At 53.2% G+C, this 16,989-nt stretch overlaps 6 protein-coding genes across 6 annotated transcripts; 3 read left to right on the forward strand and 3 right to left on the reverse strand.

Moving 5' to 3' along the window:
* Positions 1-3,707: 3,707 nt before the first annotated feature.
* Positions 3,708-6,459, forward strand: TRIVIDRAFT_33856 (uncharacterized protein; the record flags this gene model as incomplete). The annotated part of the gene is made up of 2 exons (XM_014106124.1): positions 3,708-4,630; positions 4,800-6,459. 2 exons carry the CDS (start codon positions 3,708-3,710, stop codon positions 6,457-6,459), a joined length of 2,583 nt encoding a protein of 860 aa, XP_013961599.1.
* Positions 6,460-7,310: 851 nt separating this feature from the next.
* On the forward strand, positions 7,311-8,707 carry TRIVIDRAFT_85955 (uncharacterized protein; the record flags this gene model as incomplete). Its single annotated transcript, XM_014106125.1, has 2 exons — positions 7,311-7,356; positions 7,430-8,707. 2 exons carry the CDS (start codon positions 7,311-7,313, stop codon positions 8,446-8,448), a joined length of 1,065 nt encoding a protein of 354 aa, XP_013961600.1.
* A 128-nt stretch (positions 8,708-8,835) lies between these two features.
* On the reverse strand, positions 8,836-10,264 carry TRIVIDRAFT_73292 (glycosyltransferase family 15 protein; the record flags this gene model as incomplete). The annotated part of the gene is made up of 4 exons (XM_014106126.1): positions 8,836-8,992; positions 9,058-9,676; positions 9,743-10,003; positions 10,082-10,264. The coding sequence occupies 4 exons, from the start codon at positions 10,227-10,229 to the stop codon at positions 8,836-8,838; spliced, it is 1,185 nt and encodes a 394-aa protein (XP_013961601.1).
* Positions 10,265-10,756: 492 nt separating this feature from the next.
* On the forward strand, positions 10,757-13,437 carry TRIVIDRAFT_34205 (uncharacterized protein; the record flags this gene model as incomplete). The annotated part of the gene is made up of 2 exons (XM_014106127.1): positions 10,757-10,828; positions 10,897-13,437. 2 exons carry the CDS (start codon positions 10,757-10,759, stop codon positions 13,435-13,437), a joined length of 2,613 nt encoding a protein of 870 aa, XP_013961602.1.
* A 182-nt stretch (positions 13,438-13,619) lies between these two features.
* TRIVIDRAFT_63157 (uncharacterized protein) lies at positions 13,620-14,402 on the reverse strand (the record flags this gene model as incomplete). The annotated part of the gene is made up of 1 exon (XM_014106128.1): positions 13,620-14,402. The coding sequence occupies one exon, from the start codon at positions 14,400-14,402 to the stop codon at positions 13,620-13,622; it is 783 nt and encodes a 260-aa protein (XP_013961603.1).
* A 378-nt stretch (positions 14,403-14,780) lies between these two features.
* Positions 14,781-16,912, reverse strand: TRIVIDRAFT_73295 (uncharacterized protein; the record flags this gene model as incomplete). The annotated part of the gene is made up of 1 exon (XM_014106129.1): positions 14,781-16,912. The coding sequence occupies one exon, from the start codon at positions 16,910-16,912 to the stop codon at positions 14,906-14,908; it is 2,007 nt and encodes a 668-aa protein (XP_013961604.1).
* Between the last annotated feature and the right edge of the window lie 77 nt (positions 16,913-16,989).

Genomic DNA, 16,989 nt, shown 5'->3' on the forward strand with positions numbered 1-16,989 from the left:
CCAGCGAATGGCCATAGCCCGCGCGAGCTTGGATCAATCATCCACGGGCATCGATCGGGAAATCAGTTCAATATCTCACTTGAAATGTTTCGGATGCGCTGATCCATGGCGCACCACTGTATGTGATAATCTGCAGTCGCTCCCACCCACATGGTTACACCACTGCTACCACCGGTTCCAATAATAACCAACCCCAGAAGGTCGGAATGCTTGCCGAGCTCATCCTTTTTAGTGCGCCGAAGACCCTGTCGAGAGATCCCTGAGGATATACACACGGCGACCCTTGTACTAATGTGACCGTAGGTTGCTGTTGCGATAGGCAGGGAACGCTTGTACATGTACGGGCAGAGGCCCGCAAATCATGGTACTTTTGGTTGTCTCAGCCGGCTCTTGCACGCACGCGGGCCTCAGAAGTACCAAGCAGCCAACAGAGCCAGTCAGTGTGGTTTTCAACGACCAACATACAGACAGTGTTTGGTCTCCGGCCAACGTGCCTCGCCATTTTTTTTAGGCAGATATCATGGGAGAGCCAACAATCACACAGACTTCCTTGCTGCTGTTGCTGGATGCTCTGCAGTTGCAACCAAACAAGGTAACGGGCAATGGAGCCGGCATGCAGGGAGCAGCCTCGGGGTCTTGCGATGTAACAGAGTGCCTGTTTTCCAAGGACAAGTGCTCAGTGCTGTACCGTACAGTATGCAAACCACGTTAGCATGGGGGGACTGCTCGAGGTAGGGAGCAATTGCATCACCGTACCGTAGGCAATCGCGTCGGCTTGTGAAATGTGAGATGGGCGGGTGCTCCGTGCGGACTCGATGCTTGTATGTGCGGAATTGCTGCGTGCCGTGGCTCAGCCAGGACGCCTTGGTCGATGCCGCTGCACATGCCGGCGGCAACCCCAAAGCCCTTTGTGTGGTTTGAGCCATCGAATCCTCGATCTGCCGGGCTGTAAGGGGGCAGTGGCACAGTGGCAGTGGGGTGAGCGTAGCCCAAGCACTGGCCGGCAAAGCGTCTCAAGGGCTATCGATTTGTAATGCGGTGGATATCGAGAAGAGCCTGCCAATGCCATGCGTCTGTGACGATTCGTCCTTGTGTTGGCCACGGCTAGTGGTCCAAGTACGAGATGTACGAGGGACAGAATTACGCGTACTCGTACTTGACCTGACACACACGAGTGAGTGAGATCGGCTCTCGTCAATCATTTTTTTTTTTCGTGTGTTCTTTTTTAGCTTCTGATGCCCTACCTGGTCTGGTCCATGCCTGCCTTGTTGCCGGCACTTGCCAGTATTTGACAATGCACATGTCATGTCATCCGTTTCCAGCGCATGGCAGTCTGTGCTGCCTGCTGCTCCTGCTACCTTGGGCACAGCATTGTTCAGCATGATTATGCACGAGCGAGCATACATGTACCTCAGCACCCAGGTGGTTAGTACCTGGTTAGTACCTGTAGAGCACCTTTATCTGCTTCCAGGCAAACAAATACATTCTGCAACCTGTCGTGCTGTACATAGTACGAGTACCTGTACTCCGCATGTTACAGGTTGGAGATGGTTCGTCTCCTGCCACCTTCTTCTTTTCGGCTAAAAGAAGCGCACAGCAGATTAAAACGATATTAAATTCAAATCCTGAACCTCTACTTGTACTAGCAGCATGCCGTGACATTCCACTGCCCTTTTGCATCCCCCAAACGCCTTTATCTCCGCAGTGTTCCGTCCCGTCTGCTGTCGCTTCGTTGCCTCCTGGAATTTCCTCAGGCTGCGGGAGTGACAGACTCAGTGAAAGGGTGTGTGCGGTGCGGCTGACTTGCGTCGCTTGCGCACCCCCTCCCAGCCACGGCAAAATTGTGGTGTGGGCGCAATCTGTTTCCGCGCGCGCCTGTGTTCTGCTGCTTCTTTTCTGCGCGAACCACGCCGCTTCGTCATGGCCCCGGTCAGCCATCAATCCATCTAGCGCCAGACCAGGATACCCCATTGAGTATCAAGACCGCATCTTCCCTGGACCGAGCTGGTCTTGGCCCTCGTACGCACGCCAGCCACAGTCGCAGAATCTCCTGGCCAGATGCGCAGAGGCGTTTGGGGGAGTGCCGATGCCAGACCGACGAAATCCAGCCTAGTCAGTTCTCTTAGTGACGCCGCAAAGAGTCGCGGAATCCTCCTTCCGGCAGTGCAGCGAACGAGTGCAGCGCGGTGCAGCGCAGCGCAGCGAAGCGCGACTGTGGCAGTCGTTGGACAGCGCCGGCAAGCAAGTGGCTTATGCTGTGAGACACTGCTGCTGGCATCTCCCCATCGGTCAGGCCAGGGCAGCTGCGTGAGGCTTATGGCCTTTGTTGATGATGCTAGCTAGGCAGCCAGGTCCTAGGCCTTCCACGCTGCTGTCATGGGCCATCAGCACCTGAGCATATCATCACGGCTCTGACCCCCAGGAAGCCCCCCATGATGGCATGACGACGACGGGTCCGTTCTCTGCTAGCAGAGCCAACGATGCGCTATATCAGATTATACCCTCGTATGGGCTCCATCCTCCTGGACAAATCTGCACCCATGGTCCCGGTCTGTAGGGCCGCGGCAACAACAGCAGAAGTGGATAACCACGCACGTGTGGCAAGGTGGGTTGCGACGCTCCATATCCATAAGTTCAGGTCCGGAGCGGCACTATCGAATGGTCCTTTTGGGGCTTCCTGGGCCATTTGGGACCCCCCCTCCGGTCACTTTTGACTCAAGACTGATACCGACCAACGACCTAGCTAATTAGGTAGATAGGTAGTTATTTGCCTTGTATCCACCCGGCAGCACCACAGGCGTGTGCTCGCCTAGGCTTTTTGTACGAATTCCGTTCTGTACAGGCCTCAGCCGTGTCCGGCTCATTGGTAACTGCCCTTGTTGGTCTCGTTTGGGGTTGCTTCGGTGTATCTGTTCCTTTTCTGCCGTTCACTTGACTGGGGCCCGTTGGCTCCTCTTTTCCAACCTTGCCTGTTCCTTGGGACTCTTTTTTTGTGGGCAGAGGTGGCTTAAATCTCAAAAGCCACTGATACCCTCCTCCGTCGCCTCTTCGCCCGCATCTTCCCCATCTTCTCCCCCAGATTCAACAAGTCGGTACTTACCGCTGGACTGTTGATGTCGACCTTCTTCTAAAAGATTGAGCCCTGCCCAACTCACATCTTTGATTCCTTCATGGCCCTTTCTGTCCCGATTCCCTGGCTGGAAGAAGTGTCATAGAAGACGCCACTCACCTGATCACTTACATCTCGGATTTGATTCACCCTACTCACTTGACCAGCAATCCTATTTTTGGGCCATTCACCCGTTGTTGGGTCTTTTAAGACTCCGCCACTCGCCCGCAAACTTCCTCTTCCCTTTTAAGCCTGTGGAACAATCCGGCTGAAGATTTTAATATCTGTTGGCCACTCCTCTCGTCGTTAGGCGCTCTTCTTTGTTTCTGGCCTCGCTTGTTCCTTGGACATGCAATTTTAGCAGCTGCTGTTTCCTTAAAAAGACAGTGATATATTCTCCTCAATGGGTGGACTACCAGCTCTAGAGTCTTTGCATCGAGCCCCCCCGCCGGATACTCCTCCTGAACTTGTAAGCCCAAGTGCAACGTCGTTTTCTTCAAGGTCATCGCCTTTGGAAGAACAAGCCGCCTGGGGCCCTCGCGCTCCGGTTCCTGTCGCTGCCGTTTCCATGTCACGCTATGGCAAGGCCTCCATCGATATGTCTGCCGAGGGCAATGCAGATGGTGGTCGGGGTCGACAGGAATCAGTTGGAACTTCGACTGCTGGACAACAGCTTCCTTCATTAAGCAGCCTCTTTGGTCCACCGTCATCTATGCGACCCCTCAACTCGCCACACACGGAACGCCCTGGGATTTACCCTTCGCCCTCTCCCTTAGACAGGCCACGACTCTCGTCGAGTGGAAATTTGTTGAGTTCCTATTTCCCACAGGCTATATCGCCTTCTCAGCCGCAATCGAGAAACCCCTACGAATTTGGATACAACTATCCCGAGAGACAGTCAGCTCACGCTTCGACATCTTCCCTTCCTGTGCCGCATTCGCCCGAATACCCAAGCCACGGCCACAGGGGTTCTGATGCCCGCTACGAACCCGAATTACCTCGGAAATGGTCCACCTATGGCGAGGATGGTAGGCAGGAGTATCCAGTGGGATCCCGCGACTCGTCGTATTTACAGGCTCAGGATAAGCTGAGACCTCAATTCCCCGGACCCAAAGACCCGTCTCACGACTACTCTGAACGGCGACTCAGCCAAGTGCATAGCTCGGATACCAACACACCCTCGACTTCAGCTACTGTAGTCTCTTCTGAGATTACCGTTTCTAAGGATGGGCTGGGTCCGAAAATCTGGACAGGCACCCACTTTCTTCCGAGATTTGTGCGCGCGGCAGAGGTGCCCGGCGAAGGAATGTGCTATTTCTACGACGATGGAAGCCACTGTAAAACCGTCATTGATGGTGAGGCGGTGAATGCTCACTGGGGTGTGACAAAAGCAGGTAAACCTCGCAAGCGACTGGCTATTGCATGCGTGACTTGTAGGGAGAAGAAGATCAAATGCGATCCCGACTATCCACGATGCGTCCAGTGCGAGAAATTTGGCCGTGTCTGCAAGTTCAAGAATGCGTAAGTTGAGGAACTTCACACATATAGACGCGCCTCCTTGGAGCCTTGCTTACAGTACTTTTAGACCCAGAGGAGGCAACAACACCTCGCCATCGACGTCTCCTGCCGAGCTCGATGACGGCCGACAGCTCGAAGCCGGTGACCTGCGGCGCTCAATCAGTGATGTAAGCTCTCCCGGATCGCCCCGAGCCGGAATGCACTCCGCCTCTCCAGACCGTGGATACAGCAAACGACTCAAGCTTGGCCCCGAGGCGTACATCCCTAACGGCGAACCACCCGCTTCGTTCAATCCTCGTATGGATTATTCTAATCCGCGAATCGCTGAACAGCCTCCCCCTGAGCCATCTCTAATTCCCGATGACGTTCTTGGCCGTGCTTGGAGGACAGATCCTTATGCCTCAACCCCCGACTTGATCACCAATGCTCTAACCAGGTTCTTCGCCAACGTTGACAATACCATGATCCTCCAATTCCTTCCCGAAGAAGCCTTCCAGCGCTGGGTCGTTTCCTCTCGTGGACAAAAAAGCCCCGAAGACTTGATGCTTTTATACAGCACTCTCGCTGTTGGCTCCGCGCTCTGCGGTGATCCTAAGCAAATTGCTTTTGAGTACGCTCAGGTGGCACACTATGCGCAAAAGATGACAGGGGTGCAGTGCCTGCAACTAGTGCAGAGCAGGATTCTTCTTGCCGTATACTATATTTCGACCTGCCGAACTCGAGAAGCCGATGAGTTGATCTCTTCCGCGGCTGCTAGCGCTGCATGTCTGCAATTGAGCCTGGAACTGGATCACTCCAGGGAGTCAACCATGGCTGTGTATCCTCTGGGGCTGAGCAGGACAGGCTATGCTGAAGCACGCAGGAGGACGCTTTGGTCTCTGTTCATTCTGGAGAGGCTTAGTGGGCTGTTCCCTGAGCGACCGGTAATGGTCAACGCGGAAGACATTTACACACGGCTCCCCACCGATCTTCATTGTTTCGAGAAGCAAATCGAGTCTCGTACGCGAAGTTTCGATCCATACGGGGGCCTTGCCAAGGCCGATGAGCGGTCGTCAGACGGCAGTGTCACCGCCTACTACATTGAAATAGTGCACATCTGGTCAGATTGCCAAGCAGCCATCTACAGAATGGCACTTAGACGAACGGCCACCGAGCAAGAGACCATGAAGCTGCAGGATCTCATCAAGAGAGCCAAGAATTGGTTTGCCTCTCTACCCCCTCGCCTGGCATTTGGAGGTGCAAACCTCGAATCGGCCGCTTTTACCAGAAGTACTGGCTCTTTCCTCAGTATGCATTTTCTTTATCATCATACCATGATCGAGTTGAACCGACATCGCCATGGAGCCGGCCAGCTACCTAAGGATGTCCAGTTGGGACATTCAGCCGAGTGCCGAGAGCATGCAGGCAGGGTTATTGAGATGCTAAATAGTCTGGACCGCATTTTGAGGGTCAGATCTGCATTGCTTACCATTCCTCCCCCGGCAATGGCTGTTGCTGTCACGGAAGCCGTTGATGTTTTGACTGCAACTGGGCCGATGACTGTCCTGGGAGACGTGATTGAGCGGGTTTTAATTGCAAAGTCCGCTATTGACAGGACAAAGAACGTCTGGGAGGCATCTTCAAAGGACCGTCTAGCTATTGATCGACGTCTACAAAAGCTGAATCGGATTCGCGAGCTAGGATCACGACCGCCGAGCCCCATTCAAGGCTATCGTTTGCTCCCACTTTCAGAAGATACGAAGGAGAAGGAGCTTAACCGCTGGCAGATCCTCGACCCCATAGAGCAAACTTTCCCAAAGGACATGGACATGATTTACGTTGGACTTGACTAAATCAAATCCATGTCCATCTAGGATTTCCAATGCCCTAGAAAAACGCGTTTCTTCTTCTTTATATATATTATTTTCTTTTGCGGCTTTTTTGGTTCTTTTACTCTTCTTTTGGATATGAGTTTGCCTTTGGAACTAGGAATATTTTAACGTGTTATGCATGGTTTAGCGTTTTTAGATCGCTGCTCGTTTGGGCATTTCAGGAGGCATCAAGATCAGGGCAACTTGAATCGGATGACATGGGCTGAGGAGTTTGGGCATTCGATGTGTCAAGGAGGCCTTGATAGCGAATCTGTATCCATATTGATTGGGAGTCTACAAAATCTGGGTGACGAGTGATGTTTAATGTATCTATGTATATATGAGGTAGATTTTTATCTCTGGTCAATGAGCAACAGGAACTGCTCCAGGTGGTTTCTTTCTGGCATTTGAATTCATGAGCTGTTGGACGAGTCACGTGTTGTATCATGTGATGCATTTTGTGTACATGTTCTCCCATCACTTCAATTCTTACATAAACTCCATTGAATGTACTCCATATAATCAACTACATTTGAGAATCAGGAATCGCTGCTGTGGGAAAACGTCCACCTCTTCCTTAACCCTTTCTCCTTTTTTTTTTGCCGCAGCGAATTGCTTCATCACGCTGTGGGTTTCTTGTTAAGCAAAGAATACAAAAAAGGAAACGGAGCAAGGAAGGGGTCTTCACTATGTCGTTCTAGGAGGAGCCCGTTCTTTTTTTCTTATTCAAGCTTTATGTTTTTGTTTCAACACCCTCCAATATTGCGGCCCCGGTTCTTTCGAGCATACGCCAATACAAAAACATGATGCGATGAGCCGTGGTGCTTTACACAATGACTTTCCCAGATAGGCCCGTGGCGCATCTTCTTGGCTCCAATGGTTCGTCTTTCCTACTCGCTCTCATTCATTTACTTTGGCACGGGGATTGTACAATGCTAATTTCATGCTTCAGGCGCCGTTCATGCCGTAGCTTATTCAGCTTCCCCTGGGAACTACATCCTTACCGGGTCGGCGGATCGTTCAATCCGGCTGTATAACCCTTTCCCCAGCACGTCTGTCCCTGAGATTCGTCCTAGCGCAAAGCCGGCTGTGCCGCAAGGGCGGCTGATTCAGACATATGCTGCGCACGGATACGAGGTGATGAGCCTTGCCGTCGCGTCTGACAATGAAAGCTTTGTGTCGGGGGGTGGGGACAGGGCTGTTTTCCTGTGGGATGTGAGCAGGGCGGTGACGACGAGGAGGTTTGGAGGCAATGCGCAAGGCCACTCGGCGCGGATCAACTGCGTGAGCTTTGCAGGTGCTGGAGACTCGTTGGTGGTGAGCGGCGGATTTGACACGACGGTGCGGCTGTGGGATGTGCGCAGCACGAGCTTCAAGCCTATACAGGTTCTGAGCGAGGCCAAGGACTCGGTGACGAGCTTGGCGGTGAGAGGACCGGAGGTTATCGCAGGGAGTGTGGACGGGAGGGTGAGGGGCTATGACGTGCGTATGGGAGCGTGTACTACGGATGTCATTGGCGCAAGCGTGGTGAGCCTTGATGTCACGAAGGATGGCAAGGCAATGCTGGTGGGCTCGTTGGACAGCAAGCTCAGGTTGATGGATCGCGACAACGGCACGTGTCTCCGGGCGTATTCAGATCCGCTGTGGAAGAACGAGGATCTGCGAGTGCAGTCGCTGTTGGGCGGTAGAGAGAAATACGTGGTAGCCGGAGACGAAATGGTTGGCGAGACAGATGCCAGCGGCTCGGGCAGGCTTTGGGCGTGGGATCTGCTGTCGGGCAAGGTGGTGGCCAAGGTGACGGTGCCGTGGGGGCCTCAAGGCTATGAGGCGAAGAAGTCGATTGGCAAAGACGGCAAGCCAAAGGTGCGGAACAATGTCATCAGCTGCATGGCATGGCGGGACGGAGGCTGGGGAGACCAGTTCTGCGTAGGAGGGACGTCTGGAGTGGTGACTGTTTTTGGGGCCCTATAGCGTATATACGACACATGCAATGACAACTACAGCGGTACTTTTATTTGCTTTCAATCGGACTTTATTCGTTTATTTCGTCCTCACTGAGGTGCTACTATCCGGATCATGATATAGTTGCTCTCCAAGTATACATAAGGTAGCCATAAAAGTAGCCACGCCAGCGCCCGACAACAACTGAGGCCAACGGTGGATGGAAGTCTGTCTTCCACCACAATACTTTACATGATAGAGTCATAGCAATATCATGTCAGAAAATCTTACATGTCTTGAATTTCCTGATACAACGTAGTGAAACCGCGTGTACCGAGCGCGCGAGGAGGTAGGTGAATGGTAAGTAGGGAGGGGTCATGGCCACATGTTTCATTCTCCCTTGTGTTGAATCTCTTCTCAGCCCATACCAGCATATTTGAACCAGTTGGGCCGACAATCTTCTCGATGGAGGAACGGCTCACCATCCGTCAGGCGGCCAGTAACACAGCCCTTACACTTGGGGGAGTTGGGACAATTGAAGAAGGGGATGTGCTGATAGCCAATGTCACGGAACCTGTAAAAAAGAAAAAGTGTGAGTAAGAATCGGTCAGCGGATGACTGCTTGAGAGGAGGACAAACCAGTGGATTTTGCTAGAATCTTCAAATAAACCCAGGGCAATGCTATGGACGGGTGCATCGCCCCACCGCTCGTAGAAGAAGCCTCCCGCACGGTCGAGGTGCTCGAAATAGTCCTCGTAAGCCTTGCTCCTCCAGAATTCCATGTCAGCAACCTCAAAGTTGCTCCAGAAGTGGCAGGTGGAGAAGCCCTGGGCCTCTCTGTTGTGCTGCGGCCGCCGAATGTCATCGACAACCCACCTGACGGCGCTGTGCTCGTGCAGGTAGTTTGGGTGATCGGCGATGAACTTGGCCGTCTGGGGCCACAGGGTGGGCAGCGTGTGCGGGTCGTCGTAGAGGGTGATTGTGAAGCCGTACGTCTTGTTGTTGTCCTGCATGTAGCGGAAGACGTCGTAGTCGACGTCGCAGAAGAAATGGACCTTGGGCTCGACACGCCAGTAGTAGCGGACGTCCTTGAGGGCGGGATGCTTGTAGAACATGCCACTGTTCCAGCGACACATCTGGTGGTAGGACATCATGTTGGCATACTGGACTCCGTTCTTTTTCAGCACGGCGGCTGACTCTTCGAAGATGTCGGGGTCGATCCATGAGGGCGCGTCCCAGTGTTCCTTGGGGATGAGCTCTGTGTTTTTTGCTGCTGGTTAGTCCACGACGAGCGGTGCTAGAGCTGGGAGAACAAGCAACATACCGTAGTTGCATGTGGCGTTGGTCGCTGCGCGTGTCTTCTTCTTGAACTCCTCCGAGAAGGGCTTGTCGTTGAAAAAGGTCCAGGGATAGTTGAATTTGCTGTTCCAGGTCCGCTCAAGATCTACCATGGATGCCACCATGTCGTCCACCTCTTCATTGCGGACGAGAGCTAGCAGCGTGGCGCTGACTCGATCGCTATCTTCGGCATCGGGCGCATACTTCGCAGATGTCCGTACAAGAGTTCCCTCGGGTTCGCCGGTAGCTACACAGCAGGCAGATGTGTTAGCAATCAAGCCAGCTTTCCTCCTGTTCAATCCTCAATCTGGTGGCAACTACTTACGATCCAAGTTGGGGTCGCGCTCAAAGTTAATGTACCGATCGCCCGGGCTGTTGTATCCAGACGAAGGCTTAAGGAGCTGATATAGGAAGAAGCACCACAAGACGAGGGCCAGGCCTGCTAGGGCTCGAACTGGCCGGGCAATAGCCATGATGTCGAGGTCGAGAGGAGGGATGATGATAGTCGTGATATGCCCGATAGCAAGGCTGCTGGGTTAATTGGCCATGGAGCGGTCTCTTTTCTTGTGCCGGAGTGAAGAGAGAAGAGGACTGGCGGCAAATTGAGGGCAACGGCCTATCCGATTTGGCCGGGCATCCAGTCGTCTCTGTGAAAGTCGCTATTCGAGCATCTCCAGCAATTGAAAGGGGCGCTGTGTCGCTTTATGCCGCCGGACGCTAAAAAATGCCCTGCCGATGAGAGGTTCAGACAGAAGATCCCTCCCCCACCGACGCGCTAGAGACGCGCTAGAGGGGCCCGTTAAGTGTCTTGCACTACCTAAAGCAAACCACTGGCTTCAGCGCATGCAAACAAGCTCCGAAGCTCTAAATATCACCCATCCATGGATCCCGCGATCCAATCCTGAGCATCCATATCCAGCCCCTGCATGGCCCTCGATTGTGTGTCTTAATGCGCTCCGGTTGGCGATCTCATTGCTGCTAAAGATGCCAACGACTGGAGATGGCCTACGCCGCACAACTTGGAGCCCTCACTGAGGAGCTCATCGAAGCTGCCACGGGCATTTCCAGCAAGGTGGGAGGGAGATCAAAGGGAGATGAACAAACGATCCGAGGGGCTGACCTTTTGAACTGCATTCCCAGACACGAACCAGGCGATACAAAGTCCTATACAATGCGACCTTGCAGAAAATAAAGTCGCAGGCATACCTCCGCACAAACCAATTCGACGTCTGGCACACTCTTGACGGGCTGGAAGAGCGCTTCCGCGTTAACAACCGAGATGATCTGGCCGACGAGTTCCGCGACAGCCTGGATAGGCTGGAAGAGCATGCCACCAAGTGGCACCCGGAGATATTGGCTCTGCTTCTAGGACTATCCGACCAGCCGACGTTCAAGACGAAGCTCAGCGATCTAGATGTTGTGCGACAGCGTGAGGAAGAGCAAGCGGAAACCTTCAGCTGGGAAGATGTCGCTCGGGAGGATGGCTGGGCTGAGGATGAGGGTCTCTGGCAGTCGATTGATTACGGACTTGATTCAGATGACGAGGTCATCGAAGAAGCGCCGGACGACGAAACGCTCATTGATGTGCCGGTATATCATACTTACGACGAGGATCTTAGCCTACATAAAAAGGGGAGAACTGCCACCGACTGCATCATCCAACCGGAGGACACAGAGTTGCTGAAAGCTCTTCAGGCGGCACAGCAATGGCGGACCGAAGTTCCTCAAAAAGACGACATTGGGACCGTCCAGAAGATTTCCATTCCAGAGACGCATATTGTCAGGGAAATCCTCTCCATGCTGCAGGGGTTGAAAACCTCCCTTTTCAACGAAAACACGGGCTTGCCAGAGCCCAATTTCCACATGCAGCACATCGCTTGGGAGACGTACAAGTCTGTGATACACAATATTGCAGAGTCTGGCTGGCGCATTCTGCTGCTCCGGAGATTTGTTAGCCATCCGCAGGCAATTCCGCATCTCCAAGCATTTCAAGACTGCATTGCAAAAAGGCTCCGAGATTTCGATACAAAGCTCTCGCAGATCGAGGCACGCTTTGCTGCTCCCACATCTGAAGTCATGTTCACCCTATTGTCCGTTCATGGGGAAATCTCGCCTTGGCTGCAGCCCCTGCTTGTGCTATCCAACATCATCGCTCAGATTCAGGAGACGTCCAGATCAGATACATTCCGGTACCTTGAGCTCCTGTACGATGAAACCACGCTGGCGCAGCTCAAAGATGACATGTCCACGTACAAGTTTCTTGCCCAGATCTTTCTCGACTGCTTTCAGGTCTACATTCGCCCAATTCGACATTGGATGGACGAAGGCCGTATTTCGTCGGAAAATGAAATCTTCTTCATTTTCGAAAGTCCCACAAAAGTGCCCATGAGCAATATATGGCAAGATCGATTCAAGCTCCGCCAAACAGCAGAGGGGACATTACACGCTCCAAAGTTTCTTAAGCCTGCCGCTCATCAGATATACAATGCCGGAAAGAACATTGTCGTGCTGCGGCTCCTAGGTCAATATGAGCTGGGTAGCTCGTTTCCCGTTGAGGAGCCATCTCTAGACTTTGAGCATGTCTGCCCGGAAGGACTCGGCCTGGCTACGTTCCCGGATCTCTTTGGTGCGGCTTTCAACCGATGGATCCAAAGCAAGTACCGAAAAACTTCCACCACATTGAAGGATACTCTTTTCGAGATGTGCGAGCTCTCCTCGTCATTAGATGCACTACAAGCGCTATATCTCATGTCAGACGGGTTTGCCGCTGCATCTTTTACAGATCACTTGTTCGACAAGCTGGAAAACCTGAACCCAGTCTGGTATGATCGATTTGCTCTTGCCGGAACAGCCCAAGATGCGTTTATGCCGCTAGTTGATATAAGTCGTCTATCTGTGAGTGTCAGTGTTCAAGGCACCCGCATGACTGTGACGGATGCCCGAGGCTCAATACGAGCCGCTCTACCGCATCTCAAGATCGACTATAGGCTTGCATGGCCGGTCCAGATTGTTGTCTCCGAAGAGAGCATGAGGAACTATCAATCCATTTTCACACTGCTCTTGCAGCTCCGACGAGCCATTCACGTTCTCCACAAACCCAAGCTCCTTGATAACTACACGACCGATAACGAAAACTGGGACGAGCGTGTTTTGTTCTATGCCGCTCGCAGAAATTTGCTATGGTTTTGCACGACTCTTCAATCATATCTAGCAACACTCGTTCTGGAACCCAATGAGCGGGGAATGCGGCGTGAGCTCATGGCGGCTGAAGATGTTGACTCCATGATTTCGGTGCATGCCACATACCTGGAGCAAATGATTGAACAAGCCTGCCTAGGAAATAAGATGGCGCTTATTCGAGAGCGCATGCTCGACATCTTGGATCTTGCTCTCAAGTTGGAACTGGCCAGAGAGGGGAAAGCTGCAAGGGATGGGTCCGAGCCGTCTCACCTGTTTAGACAAGAAGATGAGAGCAGCGAGGGGGTAGTAAGAGAGGATGGGCTCGATACCGAGGCTTACATACGCGTGCTAGAAGAGATCAAGGCCGAATTTGATGAGCATTTAAGCTTTATCTGCTCGGGACTGAAAGGCGCTGCGAGAGCCTCAAGCGATACTCAATCTGCGAAGTGGGATATTCTGGCAGACATGCTACGAGCAGGCGACAACAGAAGCAGGAGATGATGGGATATAGTATTGGCAGAGCGGCAGATGATGGGACGGTTAGTAGAAAGATACCCTTTTAGATAATATTTGTCCAATGGACAGCCTATTCCAGAAGAAGCCACAATACATGTCTTCTTTCTTTATTAATTGCTTATTCCATTTTTTTTTTATATTTTTTTTTTTTCAGCTTTCATCGCTCTCTATGTGAAGCCCTTGTTCAGTTGGTCCGCGATGAATTTCATAATGGGAAACATTTCGTCTCTGTCCCTCGGCATAGCCACTTCCTTTCTCTTCCAGTTCACGACCCTTACATCCTTAAACTCCCTCTTGACGGCGTCTGCCTCGTCCTCATCCAGCTGGCACACCAGCACGGGAGTATTGCTCTTTTCTCGGCTGCTCAACGAGGGAACCATGGACTGCGGCAGCGGTCCACCAATCGAAACGACACCCTTGCACGTCTTTCCGATCTTCCCCCTCGTCGCTTCGTCACCATCCGAGATGTCGACTATACGCTCTACACTTCGCAGTCGGGAAGCCAATCCCAGCGCCAAGGAAGCGCCCTGCCCGAAGCCGAAAAGCAGGATGTCGTTCATCTCCCACCCGCACCGGTCAATCAGCGTGTCCTTGACGAGCTTCTGCATGACCAACCGCGCGGCCTTGTCGAAGCCCGGGTCGGAGTCCAATTCGCCCGTGTTAGTATCGACGCTGAGGTCATCACCCCAATGGAAATGCTGCTGGTCTCCGGCGCCGGGGAGGAAGGCTGCTGGGAGGGGGGCAGTGCCGCGAACGGAGATTGCGAGGACGCCGGGGAGGGACATGTTGCGGGCGAATGTGGCGAAGGGGGATTCGTGGTCGCCGAGGCCGTGGAAGAGGATGAGGATGGAGGTTGTTGATTCGGGCGGGGAGGGGAAATGGAGTTTGTGGGGGAGGACGGAGGAGATGGGGGAGAAGTCTGCTTCCGTGGGGATTCTTGGAGGAGGCATGGTGAAGAGAAGATGATTTTCTTTTGTATTATTGTTTGATGGTTGTGATGTTGTTGCTGTGGTGGTGTTGCTGGGTTTGAATGCTCTCAGATGAATTGAGGATCGAGACGGTCGGAGCGGCTTTTGACAAAGCTCGCGAATGAGATGTAAGTACGCGGCTGAATATTTGGCTCAATCAATCTGACGCTGAATTTCTTTCATGTATACGCGAAGAAATCAATATTTCACCAGATATTCTTGACGTTGTTTGGTAATAAGATCAAGATGCTGATGAAATCTAGAGCGGCAGGTCGCCAAGGCATTCACGGAGCGGAGCATTGTCCCGGCGCCGGGGGGATCCACCATGCAATTGATTAAACGGTTCAAGACCCGACAAGACAGAATCAACCATCCATGGTATTTCTCTAGAGACTACTTCTATACAACCTACGACATATATATCAAACCGCAGGCAAGCTCGAGGTATCCAATATAAACAAAACATCAAACGCAAACAAGGGAAATCATCGTCGAACCATGTGCTCCTGCGAGTCCCTGGCCTTGACCCTGGACGGCCCAGCCTTCATCTGCGTCCACTCGCCTTCCGCAGACCAAATGCCGGCCTTGGTATAATCTCCGCTCGAGCTTCCCAGCATGTATGCAAATCTAAAATACTCCGGCATACCTAGCGTGCCGTTTCTAGACCAAATGAAGCTGTCTTGTCGGTCGATGATGTCGTCGAAATAGCCCCGGAAGCGCTCTACGTCGTTAACAAGAATGCTGATGCCGTCGTAGATGTTGCTCGGCGGCTGGTTCCAAGTGAATGTGATGTTGGATGGGCTATGCGGACCCTCCCCGATGTATATGACGGGCTGGGGGATGATCGGGAGAAGTGATCCCTTTTGTGCGTCTCCCTGAAGCGCTGCAGGCGTTTCCAGTACGGGATCGAAGCCCCAGCGGGCAATGCCGTTGATAAAGAGCCCGATCAGGAGGCCCTGATAGAGCAACGCCGGCCGAGTCTGTAGACTTGTGCCGGGCAACAGCAGCAGCGCCAGGATGTAGTGGTGGAGGCGCAGTGAAAGTCCAGGGAGGGTCAAAGAGATGAGGATGCTGAAGATAAACAAGGCGTACAGCTTAATGTATGGGATAAATCGGCCCTCTTGTCTAAAATAAAATACTTGCGAGAGGATGATGAAAAACAGGATGATGACAATGGTGGCCAGAGCCGCTCTTGCTCCAGGCTGCTGATCAAGATCATGCTTATTGAGGCGTTGGATGGGGATAAAATCCAACGTGTAGTTGGTGAGAGCGCCAACCCAGCAGGCGCCCAACCAGAGGACAGTCTTTTCGATCTGCGCAGTCAGATGCTTCAGCGTGCGGCGGACGCCCATCTTGTCGTACATGACCCATGCGCAGAACATGGCAGGAAGAAACTTGCCCAGGATGTTGGAAAACAGATCCGTCACTGTGGAATGCCCCGGCTGGTCGAGGGACATGCCGACTGCAAAGAACATGCCGGTAAACGTGGGGAAGAAGAAGAGAGCAGGCGAGGTGGTGAAGAGCGACAAGACGCCCGTGAAGACGGTTGAAACAGCCAGGATGGACCATCGCTCGTCCTTGGCCTTGCATTTGATGTCGGGTACGAATCGGAACGACAGAGGGAAGTAGGAGTCGAAGCCGATGCTCGTGATGCCGTGTCGCTGGGAGCTGACGAATTCTTGGTACTGGCCAACGAGCTCGACAACGCCACAGCCTCCCTTGCCATTGGGGAAGAGGCCCGCGTGAATTGCCGAAGCGCAAATGTATGAGTCGCCGCGATAGGTGGCCAGCTCGGGATTGACGTCGCTGGATGGGCCTCCAATAACCATTGGCCGGTAAATCACCTCCTGGTCGCCAACAGCCCTCGGGTTGAGGACGTGATAGCTTTCGCACGAGGCTGGGCACTGGAAGGCAAAGCCGCTGCCATTGAACGGCCTGCAATCGTTTCCGTCCAAGCCGCATCCATTGCCCGCGCTCCAATATGTGTCACCGCAGCTAATCGGCTGCAACTGGCCCCATCCCTCGACCGTAGAGGCAATCGTCTCCTGGCGCTTGACAAGCACAAACGTAATGATCCATATGGAAAAGTAAAGAAAGATGGCCCAGAGGCGATAGGCCTTGGGCAGGAATCGCTCGACGAGATACAGCGGATACTCTTGCACGGCCGGGAACAATGGCTTGATGCGATACGGGTGCGGGTTGGGCGGGCCCTTTGCCCATTTGCCAAAGGCCGTCAGGACGCGGCGGACCGGATAGGGAATCTTCTTCCAGCGCTTGGACGAGCGCTCGTCCTGGATGAAGCGCGGGGTGGGCGCATTGCCGTCGCTGCTGCTGTTGTCGTCGATGACCTCGAGCGTCGTCGTTTCGCGACCGGCCGTAGCGGCCTGGACGGGGATCTCCAGCGGCGCATCGGGATGGTCAATCTCTATGACAGTGCTGGACTCAGCGCCAGCGCCGGTGCCGGAATCGTTTCGCTCCGGGTCGTCCTTCATGAGTGGCTCCGTCTCATCGTGATATGGCTCGAGAGGTCTCACCATGGCTGAGGAAAAAGACGAGCACAAGATCTTGG

The sequence above is a fragment of the Trichoderma virens genome, assembly GCF_000170995.1.
Source record: "Trichoderma virens Gv29-8 chromosome Unknown TRIVIscaffold_1, whole genome shotgun sequence".
In the NCBI taxonomy this organism is placed as follows: domain Eukaryota; kingdom Fungi; phylum Ascomycota; class Sordariomycetes; order Hypocreales; family Hypocreaceae; genus Trichoderma; species Trichoderma virens.